A 19,051-nucleotide genomic window follows, 5' to 3' on the forward strand; every position below is an offset into this window, starting at 1 on the left:
CTGCTACAGTGTGAACTGGGAGAAGCAGCAGCTAAAATGGTGCAGCTATTGGAAGGGCTAAGCATAAATGTATTTCCATTACATAACTATTGCACATTGTGTGTGAGATTCCTACTGGGGACCTTCTCCAGGTAGGCTTGTGCAAACAGGGTTTGTCATCGTGCTAACCCATCTCCAATAGTTGCATCTCTCCCCAAAAAGCTGTAGAGAAACCATTCCCTTCTTTTCAAACTAATTTGGCTTCATTATGAATTCATTTAAAACCAGTAAGTCTAGAACTGGTTGATAAAAGGTGGAAAGGAACTTCACTTGCCATTGAGCTGCTGAAAACTGGGGATGAGCAAATGAGACTTTCTGGAGTCACAAAGAATGCATTAGCCTGAAGCTATCAGTGCATAACATTTCTCTTTTATTTAGTAAATCAGCTTTTAGAGCAAAAAATATTTAAATCATGTCTTAGGTAGCCAGCATATTTAGGGTAGTTTTATTTAACTTATAAAAGAATCATTCTAATAGGCAACTTTTGTTCATTCAGTTGAATACCAATTTCCATCCAAATAGACTGTGACACAAATACTGAATAATCAGCTAATAAGAAACGAAATGCACCTTTCACCATTTTCTGATATAAGAGAAAATGTAAAAATTAGGAATCCTGGGCATGCTGTACTGCATAATAGCAGTACGTCCTATTCCTGCTTAGCAGAAAACGCCGGTGGTATTGTGAGTGCTGCGCTCAGACTGCAGCAGTTATGCACCATAGAAAAGAAAATCATCATTTATTAGAGAAAATAAAAGCGAAAAGTGCAAAGTAAGACTAGAATCTGTAATTCTGCAATAACCACAGCTCACGTGATGAGAAGGGCTTGGATTCTCCACTACCCTGCCCCAGCTCTTCCTCCCACAGCTGGGAGAAGGCATGCTGCTGTGCGGGGGCCCAGAGGGCACCCAGTCTGACAGGGAGGAGGGCTTATCTGTAAGAGCACGAGGCCAGCAGGGCCAGTCTGTCACCCTGCAGTGATCCCCAGTGCTGTCCTTCTGCTCTCCCCCACAGGACTGCCCGTCAATGAGCAGATCCTGCACCTGATGGCCCTGCGCTACGGCGATGTGTACAGGAGAATGGGCTTTGCTGACTTCGTGAGCTGCATGATGCGCCTTGAAACCATGACCTGTGAGTCCTGGAGCTTTATCACAGGGTGCCAGGCTGACAGAAGGAGGCAAGGGAAAAACTGCCAGGCACCACAATACAGGCTTATGGAACTGCATGGGGTAAAAATCTAGGCCCAGCCATCCCTTTGGACTTAGGCTTATCCTGAGAGCTCCCATGCACTAAGACAGACTAATTTTCCTGCACTGGTGCCTTTTCACAAAAGCTTGAGCATCCTGTTCTGCGTTAGATCTTCCTCCAGGGTGGCACTGCCCATACCACAGGAGGGAGACTGTGTTCACTCATGTCCAGTGAACTCATGTCCGTTAAGGTTGGAAAGACCTCTAAGATCATCTAGTCCAACCATCAGCCCATGCCTGTCACCACTCCAGACCACATCCCTCAGAGCCATATCTCCATGGTCCTTGAACACCTCCAGCGATGATGACTCCACCACCACCCTGGGCAGCCCATGTTCCAGTACCTCACTGCTCTTTCTGAGACAAATTTGTTCCTAATACCCAACCTGAACATCCCCTGGTGCTACTTGAGGCCGCTGTCTCTCATCATATCACTCTTACCTGGGAGAAGAGCCCAACTCCCACCTTCCTACAACCTCCTGTCAGGCAGCTGTGGAGAGCCATACAGTCTCCTCTGAGACTCCTATGAAATGGAAGGCTTTCTCTCTCTTTTTTATTTCTATTTCTTTAACTGGAGAGATATTCCCTCTGTCTTCTGCACAGTTCTTCCAAAGTTTTGGTAAGGAGAAGGCGTGAGACCCTTTCAGTGGGAAAACAAACGCGTTTCCTCTGTTGTGTCCTTGTATTGTCTGGCAAGGAAGGGAGTGACTGTAAACGAAAGTGCCTAATTCTGTTTTATAAAAGCATAGTTTTTACTGCTATAATTATAAGCATTTTGACTGGAAATAGCAGTAGTTAAAGAAATCCAGCAATTGTAGCCCACGTGCTAGAACACTGCTACAGCAATTTGGTTCGTCTTTGGAACAAGCTGTGTTTCAGCAGCACGTGGAGTTGGGGGGTTATTTTTTGCCCATGTTTTAGCACTGATGTTTTAGGAATCGCCAGTTGTCAGCAGATCTGCCTGGGTGATGAGGCTGCCTAAAATTCCATTTCATCAGAACACAGAAGCAGCTCAGATAGAGCAGGTCCAGATCTTAATACTTTCACTAAAACCACAACTTTAAAATATCTTTATTTCTGTGATTATGTCACTTACCGTGGATGGGAATTCTTATGCCTAATGCAGTAGTGTAGCAATTTTTTCATCATAAAAAATGTCCTTTTAAATTTTAAGTGCCAGCGTAAAGACAACTCCTTTAAATCCATTTGGACAAGAATCTTTAAAAATTTCAGTGCCTCCTGTAATGAGTGTCTAAAGATGTTCTTTGAGCCTTTCAGTTACTGCTTTACAGAGGGTTTAATGTGTAATGCATTTCCCAATCTTTTCAATTCGCTGTAAGATTTTTAGAGGAGTGCATACAGGAGCCAAGTGGAATGGATGTTGAGCCAAGTGGAAAGAAGAGACATTCCACCTTTATGGGGATGTGAATTCAGCAGTGGAGACAAATCTGTCTCACTGAATCGTTACTCATCCTTTCAGGATCGCCAGAGATGAGACCCAAACCAAAAGCAACAGCTTCTTTGCAAATTCTATTTAACTGGAGGTAATGAAGCAGTAAAGGGGCACTTCTGCTCAGAGGAGGCAACTTCAGCACTGTGTTTTTTTCCTAGAAAGACTGCTGAACATAAGCTGGCCTGCAAATGCAGCCTTGCTAAGGAGCTGGGTGCAATGTGGGCATTTCTTTGTTCTATGCACTTTCTTCAAAGCAGTATAGGGTGGCTGTTCTTCATTATGTTGGTTTTCCTCCCTCCCTGCTCTCTGCTCTGGGTCATATAGATAGCTCTTGGTTGCCTGTGAGCCCAGGAAACCTTGTCCTAAGGGGCTGATGAGCAGTGGGGCCTTGTGCCATATTCCTATGCTCTCCCAGCAGCCTTCTATTTCTCTAAAGCTGGGTTTTGAAACAGGCTCCTAGAGCAATGTTTCATTCAAGGACAGACAAACTTAGATTTGTTTTAACTTTTCATTACTGTTTATAGCAGCACATTTCTAGGAGAAAAGTAATTTCGAAATAAATAGGAGCTCATAATGCTGTGTTTTTGTTTCATCCAAACACTTAGGTTTGCTAGCGCTGCTTCTAGACAAGCTGAAATAGAAACGTGCTTTTAGAATATCAGTGTTTGAATGAATTCAAATTTTCTGATGGCAAAGGGTTCTGTCAGAAAATGTTAAGCAACGTTAATTTCAAACTCGAGATGAATAACAGCAGCATCTGCATTTCTATTCCCTGGAAAAACCTCGTAAGGCATACTAATGACATCAAGAGAATCATTTTCCTCAGGGCACACTGTAATCACTCACTGAAAGGGAGGATGGAAAAGGACCAAGGCAAGTTTCCCTGGGGGAAGATGTTTCATTAGTCTGCTGTTCTCCGTCATCCTTCAGGCAGGAGGTACCACTGAAACAAATCACGGGAGGAGATGAAAGCAGTCACGGGCAGCGCTCCTGTTCCTATATTTTTGCTTAACTCTGGATTGCAGTCGGGATGCTTTACTTGCTGTGATGCTAGGGCTGAGGCACAGGGGGTGCCCAGCACAGAAATACGATGTGGCCAGGCAGCACAGTGCATGTGGACACCTGAGTGAGGCACAGCGCTCCAACACGGGGACCACAGCTCTGCTCCAGGGCTTATTTTGCCGTTTGTGTTGCATTCTTGCTTCCTTCTCCTGTAAAAAGCTTTTCTTTGTTCTACTCCTAGATGCGTTTCAAAACTTAGCCAAAGGTGGACCACAAGTTTTGATGACGGTGATGGAGGTAAGGATGCTCCTTCCTTCTTCCCAGCTCCACAGCAGGACCATAGAGTTAAGTTAGCAGGATGACGATGCCAAGGGTGCTGTGTCAGTGCTGTGGGTGTTGCCAGGAGCTTTGCTGCAGTGTGGGTTTTACCTGGCTGGGTGTGCATAATGGACCTCAAGAGATATTACCTAGGGATCTCTACTCACACAGCCTTACTAGTATGAGGACAGCTCAGTGGTGGCCATCCCTATCTAAAACACTCTCCCTTCCCGTGCGCTGCCACTTCTGTCACTGGTGGAAATGTTACTTATTGTGCCTTTGAGGAAGTGACAAAAACAAAAAAAATCCATACCCTCATTTCATACTGCCCCATTTGTTAGTTCTGGACTGCAAAACAGCTTGTTTTTATGAAAGAAAGAGCAGACAAGTGCTTGCTGTTGCTGTTTGTCTTACAAAGCACAGCCTAGAATGGGGATATATTGAGCTTTTCATTGAGCCAATCTGAAACAAAAATCCTGCTGTGCTCCATACTGATGTGCTTAAGAGCTGTATTTTATCAGTCTGGAAGCTACTTTTTTTCTGACAAAACAGTGTTTAAAAGGTTTTATTAAAAGGATCACCACATTCCTGGAGCCTGCTACCTCTTCTGCTTGCAGCCATGCAGGTGCCATCCTTTCCCAGCAATTGCTCCCACTGCAGCTGCTGCAGTAATTTATCATGGAAAGTAACATATGGAAGGTGTTTCTGGGTCTGAATTGTAGTAAGAGAAAAAGACAGCTTCAAAACTCCTTAACTGTTCTGCGCAGGACAAAAGGACCACAGTGACTGGGTCCCAGCCCGAAGGTACCGAGACACAAGGCTGAAGACTTAGTGCAACATCACTATCTAAATATGCCTTTTCCTTTTTCCAGTGGCTGACTCTTGTCATGTACACCTGAAGAGTTGTCAGAGCTCGATGTGCTGGTGAGAAATCTCCTTAGTACTGTACAAACAGAGAAGGGGTAGATGCCCTTACGTTGGCCATAGGGAACACGAGTTGGAGGGCTTTACAGACAGCTCACCCTGGGCTGTGGTTGGATTAGAAAGGAAGAAAAAAGGTGAGAGCTGCAGTGTGGGGGTGCTGCAGTGTGAGGGAAAGGGACTGCAATGGCATCTGAGGGCTGCAAAGGGAAATGGACAGCAACTGGACTTCTGGCATTTTTTCCTTGGGGAATTGCTGATGGCACTACAGGGTGCTCAGACTGCCAGTGGCTCAGTTTGCCAGTCGCCCTCTCTCCACGTGAGGTGACACATTTACAGTAGATCAATTAATAGAACTTAGCTTTTTTGTCTGCCTCTGAGGTGTGAAACTACTCCTGCACATCTGACCTAGAAGTGGCAAATTTAAAACCAACTAGAGGGTGGAGATGTGATCTTTTTGTCAGTTTGATAGCCCATTTTTAACTGCATTACATAATTTAGCTTACTTTTGAACAACAATCCCCACCTTGTGTTTCATTCGATGCTTGCTACCTCCATGCCAGGCCTGGAGAGAAGCATTAAGTGCCCCCAAAGTTTACTTAAATCTCCCGGCTTTGCTAATTGGGTCTAGAGAAGGACTGTACCTTTCCTACAAAACTTGTCCCATTAATAAACCACCTCAGCCTCCTACTTTGGTTAATCCACTGGGATGCAGCTGTTCCCAGTTGCAGTGGTAAGGCATTAGTGCTGGTTCCAAACAGCTGGCGCTGAGGAGAAAACAGAGATGATAACCAATCCTTAGAGAAAGGACATGGTGAAGAACCAGAAGTGCCCGGCTGATGTGCTGAGATTGGACCCAGAAACTCACTGTGCACTTTTGGGCAAAGTCACAGGCTTGCCTTATCAACCCTGTTCAAAGTCTGAGTGGAAAAAAAAAAAACAAAACCAAACTCAGGGTCTTCATTGGAATTCAGAGACTGCATCCATGTGAGGCTTTCTATAGACAGATTTTGTGATCATAAATAATACATAAACAGAACGTCTGGTATCTCACATCCTGTTTCTGAAGGCAGTTGACATTGAATGCCAGCTTCAATGAGAAGTTAGAAGGGAAAATAGATAATAAATCCCAATCCCAGGGAGAGAGAGGTGGATTCAGACCCAAGGCTCTGTGCCTTTCACCCTTGGCTCCAGGACAGTGTTCATGCCCAGCTGCTCCCCTGACTTGGCTGCTAATTGCAGCTGCTGTGCTCAGCTGCTGCAGGAGCTGGGCCTCACTGCTCAGCACTGTGATGCTTTCACCCTTCCAAGTGTGTTTGTAGTTATTTACCTGAAGGTTTGCCCTTTGCAGACTTGCCTCGGACAGCACACCTTCCCTTTGTCACAACAAAGCTGTATTTTGGTGTATTCATGCTGTGTAGAAGCAGGTTATTAACAACACAGCACCCACCCCTTGCACCACATGGTGTTATTAGGTAAATATGAGACTAGAAGGATCTCACTTTGGGGATTAAGTTGCTTAAATTACTGCCTGCAAATGATATTCATAGTCTATTTAGTCTCCTTTTCTCCTTTCATGAATCATTCATAAACCGATCATAACTTCTGCAAATAGATCATTAATCATAATTTTCACTTACCAGTTTTGAATGAAATTTTGCCTGTAGGGTGTTTGTAAGCTTTCATTTCAGCAGTTCCCCACTTGCTTGCAAATGGTGGTTGGGCAGCAACAGCATGGGCCCCTCAGAGGACAGAAACTCTTCAAACTACAGCCAGACAAATCATGAGTAGTGTGGAAGAACACACGGATTATGTTGCAAAATTCTGATGTGCAAAATAGCCTCAATGATTTCCAAAGCCTGGCCTCCAGATGTCTGTGTTCTGAGCAAGTCTCTTTACCTCTCTTTCAGGTGGCTTTTCTCCAATTTGGTATGAGGCACCTCCAGGTCATCCCATTAACAGCCATCCATGGGGCTCTAGAAAAAACAAATGCTGCAGGCATGAAGCTGAGTTTTCTTATTTGCTTACATGTCACGGTACTTAAAACTGAAAAACGTCTGTAACTTCTCAGTAACCTGCACAGAAACTTCACCTCCATTCTTTAAGCACGATGATAAAAGTGATCTGATGTTCCATTCTACTCATCTACTGGGGCCAGCCTGGCATTTTTTTTTCAGTGGTGGGGATATCACCTTTTGTAGCACCCTGAGGAAATGTTATATGCTATAGTTTCAGGGCACCTACCCGGCTCCCTTCCACATGGGACAAACTTCCACGTGAGGCTGATGCTCATTAAACAAGGAACATAGCCATCCACTTTAGGAAATAGCATTTCCTTGTTTAATATGCCATATATTAGATTCAGTGCTATTCACCACACGCCAAGCTGACGCAGAAACACCTCTGAAACCAAGCTGGTTGTGTGAGAAGAAAGACTGCTGTGCAAATAGCAATATGTGTTTAAAAGGAATGCGTTTGGGAAAGGAGATGGGGATCTCTTTGGGAGGAACTGTTTGACCGTTCAGGGGATGAAGGCATCTTCCTGTGAACATTTGTACCTCAAGGCATACAGCAGGCCACAGCTCCAGCCCTCTCTTAATGTCCGTTTAATAGAAGCAAGTGCTAGAGAAGGCAGATGTCAGCACTCACTCATCTCTGCTGTCCAGAGGTGGAAGCACAACGTTGCAGACACTTCTTCATAGATAGCAGACACTTTCTAAAGCCAAAGTTCAGAGTGTAGGATAAAGGAATTCAGTTTCCATTAAATCACATCCGGAAAAATCACTTCTGTATTTCTGGTGCAGTTTCATTTGTTACAGCTTTGGAGGATGGGGGGGAGGTCGTGCTGTTGGGAACAGCTCAAGACGCAGTTTGCTGTCCATGCAGGCTCTCCAGGACGTGCTTGCAGTGCTGCTGGGCCAACAGTGGCCACATTCCCAGTGACCTGTATTAGCAGCATTCAAGAGTTGCTCATAAATTGCATAATTTACCTGATGAATGGACTGAGATGGTGATTCTGTGTGAGATGTTAAGCACGAGCATGTGGATATTTCAGTATAATAATGCGTTTCTGCCATACCACTAACCAGAAATCACTGCCATTAGGCATTCGTGGCTTTCAAGATACTTTGTGGGTGAATTGGTTCTGTTGTTGTCTTGGTGGGGGAACTGAGGTGTAGAAGAGTTCTTTATTTCTCTAAGTCAATAGCACAGCAAAAAAAGATTAAGAAAAGGGCAGGATTGCTGAAACCACCATTTAATTTTGACTGAACGACCGGAGAGCCTTTAGAAAGGCCTAGGCTCAACCAGGGAGGGGCACAGTTAGTAGGGATGGACATTGTGATCTTAGAGATCCTTTCCAGCCTCAGTGATTCTATGATCCACTCCTTGGAGAAACAGGCAAACTCCTCACTGTCTTCCTGGGCAAAACCCCACAACCAAAGACATTCAGAGCTTCAGCCAGTTGGAGCTGCTTGGCCAAAGCACCTGAATGAAACTTTTTCTCCCTTTCACTTGTGCAATGGATGGGTTGGAGAAGAACCCTTGAGAAAGAGCACAGCAGTAAACCCTCTGCACTCTTGATAGGGCAGCACACTCATGAGCCTTACCTCATGTAATTTAAGAGGTGTGTTTTAACGACTCAATTATTAGGGGAATATCTCTCATTCAGTCTCTTCAGTTCCTCTTAAAAACCCATTTCTCCTGTTCTCACCTCTGGGAAGTTTAAGCACCGACAGTTTAGCTGAGAAGGAAGGGGCTACTTAATGAAGGGGCTGCTTGCCCCCCCCTGCTGTAGGCGCAGCAGCAGAGCCTCCCGCAGTCCCAGACGCGGGCTGCAGGTGGCACGCTTGATCTGCGGACTCGTTTCGAGGCTCTCCGAAGCAGCAGAGCTGAGCCGTTCCGTGGAGCATCCAGCAGGTGGGCCTCGGGATGCGGGGTGTGGAGAAAAGAGCTGAGAAGCTTCAGCTGAGGACAAACCTGGGGGCTCCACCACCTCTCAGGTACCTCTTAGGAGTAAAAACATTTGATGAAGCACTTTTCTCAACCTCTCTTCCCTTTGAGGCTTTTTTAATGGCTTAAATGGCAGTTTGGAAACAAACCCAATTTGCAGCTTGATGTGGCAATGCTAGATTCTTCCTTCCCTGTTTAAATACCGGCCCACGTTCTGCCATCAGCATGGCAAGAGTGAGGAGAGCAGCTGCTGCTGAAGCTACAGAGAAGGCAGCAGAGGATCTCATACTGCACTGAGCAGAGAAGCTGACCAGCAGGTTACACAGGATGGTTGGAGTTTCCCAAAATGACAGCTTGGTGGTTAGTGGTGGAATAATAGGAAATCATCTGTAGTTCAGGCCCATTGGCTTCTCAGCATCACTCAAAGAACCTTGTGTGCTACCCTTGCAGACTGGATGTCTGGGTGTTCAGTTTGCTGGCTTATCCAGCTTGCCAGAAATATGACCAAAGGATGATTCAATATTTCAGATAAAATACACGCAGAGGTGACACATAATTAAGACAATAGTGGCTTCATGGCTCTTAGAGACAAGACTGCAGCTTTCTGCTAGAAGTGTGGCAATCTCAGCCTGACACACCTGGGTGAGGTACTTGCTGTCAGTGGTGGCATTCTGTGGGCCTCCACCACCTGGAACTTCACTTGAGCAAAGGAAAAGAGACTGAAGAGCTGAGAGGGGAGGAGGGGCTTTGGCTTTTGCCCATGGAGAAGGGCAGCCTGGCCCAGGGCAGGGTCCATGCAAAGGCTCTGGTTGATGACAAGAATATTAGGACTGTTCCTTCAGCAGCAGGCACTGGCTTCTCTCCAGATCCTTTGTAATTTCCACATCTCGTGTTCAATGTCTGTTTATCCTAAATTTGCTCAAATCCTGGGTATAATTCTGTGTTGGGGTGGGGGCATGTAATTCTAGTCAATGAACTACTTTTCCATAATTGCATTTGCCCACAGCTAGCCCTCTAATCTGCCTCTCCCCAAATCCCTACCAATCCTGCTGAATCCACTTACAGCTGCATATGCAGGAAGGGACCAAATCTGCAGGACTGGAGGGGGGGGGAGGGGAGGAGGAGGGTCCAGGGATGCTTGTGTCCCAGCTGTCTCATCCCACTCCACTTCAATAGAGCCAATGTGGCATCAGCAGGAACCATCTGCTTGCTGCAACACCAGCATCATACCTACAAGGCGCTCATGTAACATCTTGCCCCCTTTTCTTCAGGAAAGGGAGCTGAATCACAACCTTTGTCCACTGTGGGAACTTCCTCTCCTCTCACCATCTTGTATTCTTTTGGAGTGTGTCCAGAAGAGGGCCACAAAAATGGGCCAAGGGATGGAACACCTCCCTGTGAGGACAGGCTGAGAGAGCTGGGGCTGTGCAGCCTGGAGAAGGGAAGGGTACGGGCAGGCCTGAGAGCAGCCTGTCAATGTATCTAATATGTGGCTAGAAGAAAGAAGAGGGCATGCTCTTCAGTGGGGTCTGCTGTGATAGGAAAAGGGGAAATGGTTTCAAAGTAAAAGAGGGGACATCGAGGTTGGGTATAGGGAAAAAGATTTTTACACTAAAGAGTGGTGAGGCACCGCACAGGCTGCGCAGAGAGGTGGTGGATGCCCCATCCTTGGAGACATCCAATGTAAGGCTGCATGGGGCTCTGAGCACCTGATGGAGCTGTGGGTGTCCCTGCTTACTGCAGGGCAGTTGGACCAGATGGCCTTTAAGGGTCTCTTCCAACTCAAACCATTCCATGAAATAGACAATAAACATAATAACATTCTTACACTTGGAAATAGAGATTACAGTTTTACAGTTTTTTTACATGCTTTGCTGCATGAAGAAATTCAGATAAGGAAGCAGAATTCTGGCACCTCATTTGTCTCCACTTGGTAAATCCGTGAAAAGTGATGGAGTGTGTCTCCATCCCGGAGGTGTTCAAGAACCATGGAGATGTGGCACTGAGGGACATGGTCAGTGGGCATGGTAGGGATGGGTTGGTGGTTGGACATGATGATCTTAGTGGTCCTTTCCAACCTTAATGATTCTGTGAAAACTGGCCAATGAGCGGGCTCTGCAAACAAGTGCCTTGTAGGGAGCTCATTCTCACAGCTCCTCTGTGCTGCCCCTTTCTCAGCACAGGAAGCCATCAGCAGCACTTGCAGGTTGCCAGCTCTTCCTGCTTTGTTTCAAGCACAGCTTAAAGGCTCTTCAAATGAAGTAATCTTCATTTCTGACAGCCACAACCCGGCAAGAAAGACACAACAGCTCTCCTTGAATTGCACAGCTGCCGTTTTGCATTTTTGAGTTTGGTACCCAGGGAATTAGTAGTTCCATTTAGTTTTTCCTATGGTAATACTAAAGTCTTCCAGCTGTGGGGGTAATTTCAAGCCAAAAACAAGCAAACAAAAGAGGAATCCCAGTTTTGTGATCCTATGATTCCCCTATAGGAAAAACCAACCTTGCCTACACTAAAACATTAAAGATGTTTCAAGGATAGTGTTAGAGAAACTCTTTCGTTGTGGGATCGGACATCTCCCTGGGCAGGGGAAGAAGAGGTGTTCCAGCTGAAGTCTGCTCAATATACATCATTTTCATGTTCCTACTTCAGTCCATTTTTCTTTTCAGCACAGCCTTTTTGATGCATTTCCCTTATAACTGCTCTGGACCATGGGGAATTGGCCACAGGCAGAGGCTTCTCGCTGCCTCTTCTTGCTTGGACATTCAGATGGGAGTGAGGTTGGAGGTGTGAGAGGGATTGATGCGGGGGTAGAAAAGACTACTGGGACAGAAATTGCAAAGAGAGGTGAAAACTGGAGCTCTGAAGAGTCTGTCTGCCGTTATCAAGGAGAACCCAGGGCTGTGAGCCTGCAGCATGGTGGGCAACAGCAAGGGTGAGGGAGCATGTTGGTTTTCTTAGAGGAAAAAGTGAGCAAGAATGACCTCGATGGAAAAATATTTTCTCTCCCTCTCTTCCTGCCTCGCAGACAAATATAGCACTACATGTTATGCAGAAGCAGTTCTCAAGCACGGTTGGAATGAGCGACTTTGGAGGCAAAGTGCTACCGCTTGTTTTTGTCTTTGGTATTGGGCTTTTATTTCCTTATTTCCTCTTGCAGCATGACACATCTCTGACAGCTGTTGCATCTCTGAGCCATAACAGCCCACACAGCACCTGCCCTGACACTAGCCCTGTCCTCGGAGCTGTGAGAGGCAGCCACCAGAGCATCACGGTGCTGCAAAGTGCTGGAGCCCAGTGTGGTGCCCATCCTGAAACCTGCATGAGGTGGGAGCACCTGGAACGTGATACCTTGGCTGTGGTGCTCAGTGTAGAGCCAGGAGCCCAGCAAAGGGCCATGGGCTTCCCTGGACCAAGAGAAGATGTAGGAGCCAGGGCAGGGTCCTATTGTGCTGCCCATTGCAAGGCAATGAGAATAACTGTGGCTTTTCCAAACATGACTGATGGGGAAAGATAGGTTGAGCTGGGATTAGAAAAGATGCCAACTGTTTGAAGAAAGATAGAAACTGAATATTAGAAAGACCTCTCCAGCATTAAGTGAAGGCCATACTAGACTGGTTGGAGATCTCTCCAGCAGATCTGTCCAGGAGTTGGTCAGACAATACCTGTCCACAAAGACATATAACACAGGCAATTGTCTCTCTTGGCAGACTGACTGCTCAGACTTACATCACCCAGATGCTTTTCCTGCCGCCTCATTTATGCACTGGGAAGTACAATGAAAGCCCCAGTATGAAAGTCACAGAACATTTTTGCCTGCAGCCAAAAAGGCTGCAAGGACATGGAGTTGCTCAGAAAAAAAATCATTTTCCTTTGTTTCCTGGACAAGCGTGGTGCCAAACGCATGGGAGAGCATTCTTCTCCACCAAACCACTCATGTCTGAATTTTCTTCCAGAAAATCAATCAAAGGAGACAAAACTGAAGCAAACAGATCAATCTATAAACAGAGTGGTAGTCTCAGTCTTTGATGGAAAAAAAAAAAGCAGCAATTGCATTCCCTGAAAAGTAAACAGCAAGCATCATCCACCAGCATGGCTGTTTTCACTCCTGGTCGGGAAGCAGACCCAGTGCTCCCCGTTTTCCTGTGAATGGGCTGCAAAGCAAAGCAATCAGGCAGACAAGAATAAGTGGTCCATCCAAGCACAGTAGTCAGCAGAAGAGCTGTTGCAAGCAAGGTCAGCGCTCCCACCTCTGTGGGGCTTTGATTGTTCAGCTCATCTGACAGCAGCAAGGCTGTGAGCAGGACGATGTGCCACGCGTCCACGCGCTCCTCTGTTCAGAGCTGAGATTCAGTTCCCAGGAATAAGTGTGAAAACAAAGGGATACTTAACAACTATTTGTGTTCCTCCAAGAAATGACAAGGCCAAATGGGTTGGGATGGAACACGAAAGAAATCATAAATGCAATTTGTTAATGCCCCTACAGAGGTAGAAGAACTTTGAGAGAAGAAATGAGAGAGACTCTCTGCTCGTTACAGAGGAGGGGTGAAGGGCATGGGGTGAGAGGTGGGAGAGCTGTGCTAGCCAGTTAGTCATCTCTGTGACACTGAAGAGGTCTTTTAAAGGCTGCCACTGCCTCTCCCAAGCACATGTCAAAAGCCAACAATAACTTTTTTGGGTTTGAGCCCTCAGCCTCCCACAGATTTTGTCAAAGTATTTTTCTTCTTTGACAAACACATGGTTTTGCTGGAAGAGCCTGAAGCCAAGCAGTGACAGATGATTTTCTGTTGCCATCAGTCATGTGGAAGAGCTGTTTGGAGGCTGCCATCACTAAATAACACCCCACACATTTGAGGAGTGATGTATACAGAGATTCAGTCTGTCTTTGGCACAATAAATGATCAATTTCTCCTTTCAGATTTCTGCATCTACATCTCCTGGATCTGATGATAGGAAAACTTGGTTACAGGTGTGCTTTGACTCTGAAACCACTACATTACAGCACTGGTGATGGCACACTGATGAAACCTGACAGCATTTTTTAAATTTATTTACTGTGTATTTACTGTGGTCAGAATTTAGATCTTGGATTTATCAGGGCATACACAGATTTTCTGACAGGGGTGGGGACTTTTTCCCATTAATGGACACCAGCAGGTTCCCATGCTAAGCAGTCTCTCTCCAAAACCAGTTAGGGCAATACCTGCTCATGAATGATGGCACAGGTGCCATCCCCAAGTGCCCAGTCTTATCACCTCACATAGTACAAGAAGATATTGGCACAGATCTGTATGCAGGAGGCCCTTGTCTCCACTTTCACCCCTCTCTGAGTTGAGGTGCCTGACAGAGGAGGTCCTGGCATTCCCATGGTGCCCTATGTCTATGGTACCCTAAAGCAGAGTCTGGTCTACAAGGGCATGCTGTCCTTTCCCCTTCCAGACTGTCTCACAACCTGCTGCTTCAGGAGTTGGACTCGGTGATCCAACTCAGGATATTCTAATTCTCTCCCTGGGCCACGCGTGACATTACCAGAAGTGCTTCTCCATCTTCCATTGATCTACGTGGACAAACTTTCTTCTGCTTCAGTATAAAGAAACACAGCCTACAACAAGAAGGACATTGCAGATTTCTATCATTTCCTGTCGGGTGCAAAAATTCAATCTGATGACTGTAAACAAAGATTTAGTAGTCTTCCTTCACTGCAGATGCCCCATGAAACAGCAAACCCAGCCGACAATGCACAAAAATCAGACCTGCAGCTTCACTGTGGCACTGAGCTGTGATACCATGAAAAGCAGACCTGCCCCACACGCAAAGATATTGGGCATTTGGAAAAGATTATGCAAAATCAAGAGGGAAGCTGGAGACAAAATCACTTAACGGTGTCTTCCGGTCTCCTCGAGTCTATATTGCACAAAACAATGACAAGATTGAATACTATTGAGCCTCTGAAAACGAGCTGTGTATCTTAGTGCCCCAAGGAGGGCGTTTGAAGGAGATAAGCTTTATCTCTTTTCCTCTGTGCACACACACAGCATCACGCTGATGTCACAACATGTCCAGAAAATGAAAGAAAATAGACTAAAACAAGCTCCAATCTCGTAGACACATCAAAGGAGCGCAGCCAGCAGAGGAAACAAGCACACCTCTTACATCAGCCTGCATCAGGTTGCTATGCAACCAGGAAGTCAACACGTGTTGCCATGACGATGTCACTTCATCATCATTCAGTGCACAGCTCAACAGAGGGCGGGCGGCGGTGGAGGCAATGCGCACATGCCAGGACAGCAGAACGTGGCCTCAAAGGGGAGTGTGGAGGGTGGCAGCGTCCTTCCCCCTTTGCTGCTTGGAAGGAAGGGCGGCATCTGGGGAAGCTTGCGAGGGGGAGTGAATGCAAGGGCAGCAAAGCTCCAAACCAACCCCATATTGCAGCACTCGGCTAGGGATGCTAGTGATCCATCTCCAGTGGTCGCCAAACCCCTAAGGAAAACAGTCACTGTGGCCAGCAACCACTCCTTAGGATCCTCCTCCACATTTGGCTTTTGCCACACGGACTACTGCTCATTTGCAAAATAAAATTAGCATCAGTGGTCAGTTATAGAGAAGAAAATCTTTAGGTTAAGAAAATCTATAAATTCCAGCCATTGCTCTCTTGGTATTTTGACAATGTACCCAGTATAACATTTGTAATTCTTTCTGCTTATGTGGTAAAGACATCCCTAGAAGTAATATTAAGTGGAAAAATGCAGATCGTTTGCCAGTCTGCTCATGCTTGGAGCAGCACCCTGCATTTGGGTCTAAAAACCACCTTTAAATTTCATTTGAAAACTGCTATCCAAATCCTCTCTCACAATCTTTTCCCTCCTTCCCGCTCGCTACACGTGTTGAGTCTGCAGGAGGAATGACAAAACACAGTCATTCTGTGTCCTTCATGTTCCTGCACTGCTCTCTAATTGAGATGGTGTTTGACTCAGCCATTTAAAAGAGCAGAATCTCACACCTCACATTCACACAGCTCCTTTCTCAGAAAAGGAAAGAAAAATTGCTGGCATCACACAAAAGCTTCTGTGTTTTGCTTTCCATGTATATTTTCCCCTTTGTGCTCTGTGGCTACCAGGCTCACCCAACAAACACACAATTACCCTCTTTCCATTTTCTTCTCCTATTTCTTTTTTTTTTTTTTTTTTTTTCTGTAGAAGATATCATAGAATGGCTTGAGTTGGTAGGGACGCAACAGCCCACCCGGTCCCAACCCCCTGCTCAGGCTGGGACATGGCTGCTGCTTTCCTCTTGGCAGGTTGAGCTGGTGGCAGAGCTGAGCACCTCTCCCAGAGACACAGACAGACGTCCCCAGCAGTGACGGGTGGCCTCGTAGGCTGCCCCAGCCAAGGGCTGCCTTCAGCAGGACTCACACAGAACACAGATCACATCACACAGATGTGTTTCTACCTCCCTCAGTACCAAGGGCACTGGCATTTGGGTACCTGACAGAAGCAGTGTCCGTGGGTGCAGAGATGCAGGCTCCGTGCTCTCCCAGAGCAGGAACGTGGAGCTGAAGCCAGCAGCACTGCGTGTAGTCGTGCAGCAGAAGACCTGGACCGGCTTTGGATCTGTAGTGCACGTCACATGAAAGCCCAGAGCTCACAGAGGATCCTGGCTTTGGAATATCCCGCTGTGGTGGCTGCTTCTGCCTGCAGAAAATACTCATCTTGTTACCATCACACATGTTTGACAGACACCAGCATTCCTGGCACACCTAGATTCCCTGCAGTGAGCTCATATGCTAATTCAGCCCCAAATGGGTGAAGCCTATCGAGTTGCTAATGCAGACCAATGGCTGATAAAGAAAAAAAATTTCATTTCCATTTTCCGGCAGCAGCCCCAGCAAACAGATGTAGCCAAATCAGTCTGACATTTCAAGCAACTACTGAGATCACATTACTGAGATGATATTTAACATGGACGGCCAAATCCTTCAAACAAAATCAATGTTCTTTTACTTAATAATACCCTCGCCACATCTTAATGACGGCTCCTCCAGCACAAGGCCTTATTTTTCTGCAGTCATTTCATTCTGTGACATCGCTGACTGCATCAGATGGTGCATAATGTTGTTTTCCTCCATTTCAATTGGATTTTGAATTCCCAGCCTCGATTTGTCAGTTGCGAGATCGATTAATCAAGGGGCTCTTAGGGGAGAAACATTTTGATTACTGAGAAGGAAGGGGAATTTATTTAAATTTTGTGTCTTCCTGCAGCATCCAATGCATTTTATTCAGTTTCCCCACCAAGCATGGACAGGAGGACGACAAGAGACTTACAGATCAGTCCTTTTCCACCAGAGCTATTTGCTGAAACAGGAACTGACCACTGATAACCCACACCAAGCAGGCAAGGCAGCGCTGGGCCTTGCACAGGCAGCATCCAAGAGTCAGCAAGGCAGCACTGGAGCACGAGAAGCGGTTGCAGCAGCTGTGGGTGAGAAGAGGAAGACATTTGTCATCCCAGTAGATTCACTTTCATTAGCAGCGCCTGGAGAAATTTAGTCAAGTCGTGCTAAACACTTGTGCAATTAGAGAACCTGCTGTAAGCCTCCTCTGAAAGCTGGGGGGAAAATGTTAATTTATGTATCAGCTGGTGCCTGTCTCAGGGTGAAGGATCTCTCAGAAGGGCATACTTAGCATCCTGGGCATTCCAGTCAAGCTGAAATTTTGCAGCAGACCTGGCTGTAGTACCAAAAGCACATTCCTGGCCCCTAAACGAGCACTGGCTGCAGCATATTTTCTCTCATCACCACAGCACAGCACCATTCCTTCCCACGAGCAGGCTCCCATCATTTCCCAGATCTTTACATGTACCATGGCAAATCTCTCTTTGCATGTGCTTGGCTTTGCACCTCAAAAATGTGGTGGAGCACTCATGAACCCTCCAGCTTCAACTTCACCTTTCAGCCCAAGGAATAAGGGAAAGCTTGCCAAGTGCCTTTGCATTAGGAGACTCCGCAGTGAATTTGGGAGCTCGATAAGCCAGCTGGGAGCAAGTGCCACCAAAACTCAAGCCCAGAACACAGAGTTCAACATTTCTGAATACCTGGGTACTTACAGCCAAGCCTGAGCATGGTGGTATGGCTTTCTCTCTTGACCGAGTCTGCACTAATATCCTTCCTTGCATGACAGCCTGCGGGCCCATACCCTCTTCAGCAGTAGCCCTGCTTTGAGGGGTCACACTTCTTCTCAGATTGATTTATCACAAGCATCTCCTTGCGCACAGCCAAATGACGGATGAGGGTGTACTGTATCCTCCCTCATGGGGTGGGCTGAAGGATTGAAAAAAAAAGAAAGGTTATTTAAATTGGGTCTCAAACCAGGAAAATAACATCACAAAGGCCATCATCCACTTTTCCATCCCATTAACTCTTTCTGAAGGACCTTCTTTGTTGCCAGCAGAAAATCTGGCAGGGTTTATGTGAGCCCAGCCCCTACAGTCTCACTTAGGGGAGCAGCTGTGGGCACACTGACCTGCCACCTCCACCCTGTGCACCAGTAGGGCCCATTTAGTTACTATTGCTGGCTAAATGAGGATGTGTGAAACTGCTAGGGCTGCAAGTGGATGATCAAGGTCAGGTGTTTGTGGCACAGGGCTTAAAAATAAAAAGCAATTGCAGCAGCTCTTGCAGGATAGGGACTCACAGCCAGGGCAGGAGAGAGGAGCTCTGGAACAGCAGAGCTGTCAGCATGGAGGATGGAGGAGAGCAGAAAATGTGCATGAGGAGCGCTGCCAGAATCAGCTCTCTTCCAAATAAATTACCTTGCTTAAGAAATATGCAGTGCGCAGAGCAGCTTCACAGTTAGTTTTGGATCAGTGTCTTTTCCTGGTTGCTGTGCAACAGAGCCTCATTTCCCAGCCTGGTCCCAGACTGACCAGTGCATCTGTGCTGGGGGTACTGGGTTGGGTGGACAAATGACAGTGGCAGGGAGCTGCCCCCAGGTGCTTGGAGCAATAGCTCAGGAAGACTAGTCTAGTCTCACCAATGGGTGCCCAGGTCACTGGGTGGGTTGGGCAGTGACCACAGGAACCCCACAGGCAAGCACCCAGGTGCAGTTCATGCAAAGAGTGCAC

The 19,051-nt window shown here is 46.5% G+C and overlaps 1 protein-coding gene across 4 annotated transcripts in view; it reads left to right on the forward strand.

The window, feature by feature from the left end:
- Positions 1–7,765, forward strand: part of LOC128089023 (calpain-13-like) — a 34,718-nt gene extending 26,953 nt beyond the window's left edge. For 2 of the 4 annotated variants that reach the window (XM_052700031.1, XM_052700040.1), the window contains exons 19-22: positions 1,055–1,171; positions 3,984–4,039; positions 4,933–4,984; positions 6,892–7,765. In XM_052700031.1, coding sequence (XP_052555991.1) covers positions 1,055–1,171; positions 3,984–4,039; positions 4,933–4,959 — 200 coding nt within the window. In that variant the 3' untranslated portion in view covers positions 4,960–4,984; positions 6,892–7,765. Of the gene's footprint in view, positions 1–1,054; positions 1,172–3,983; positions 4,040–4,932; positions 4,985–6,891 lie in introns of those variants that run through there. The other 2 variants (XM_052700048.1, XR_008210438.1) reach the window with 2 other exon arrangements.
- Positions 7,766–19,051: the final 11,286 nt, after the last annotated feature.

Source organism: Tympanuchus pallidicinctus, unplaced genomic scaffold (genome assembly GCF_026119805.1).
Source record: "Tympanuchus pallidicinctus isolate F22 unplaced genomic scaffold, pur_lepc_1.0 scaffold1, whole genome shotgun sequence".
NCBI classification, from domain to species: domain Eukaryota; kingdom Metazoa; phylum Chordata; class Aves; order Galliformes; family Phasianidae; genus Tympanuchus; species Tympanuchus pallidicinctus.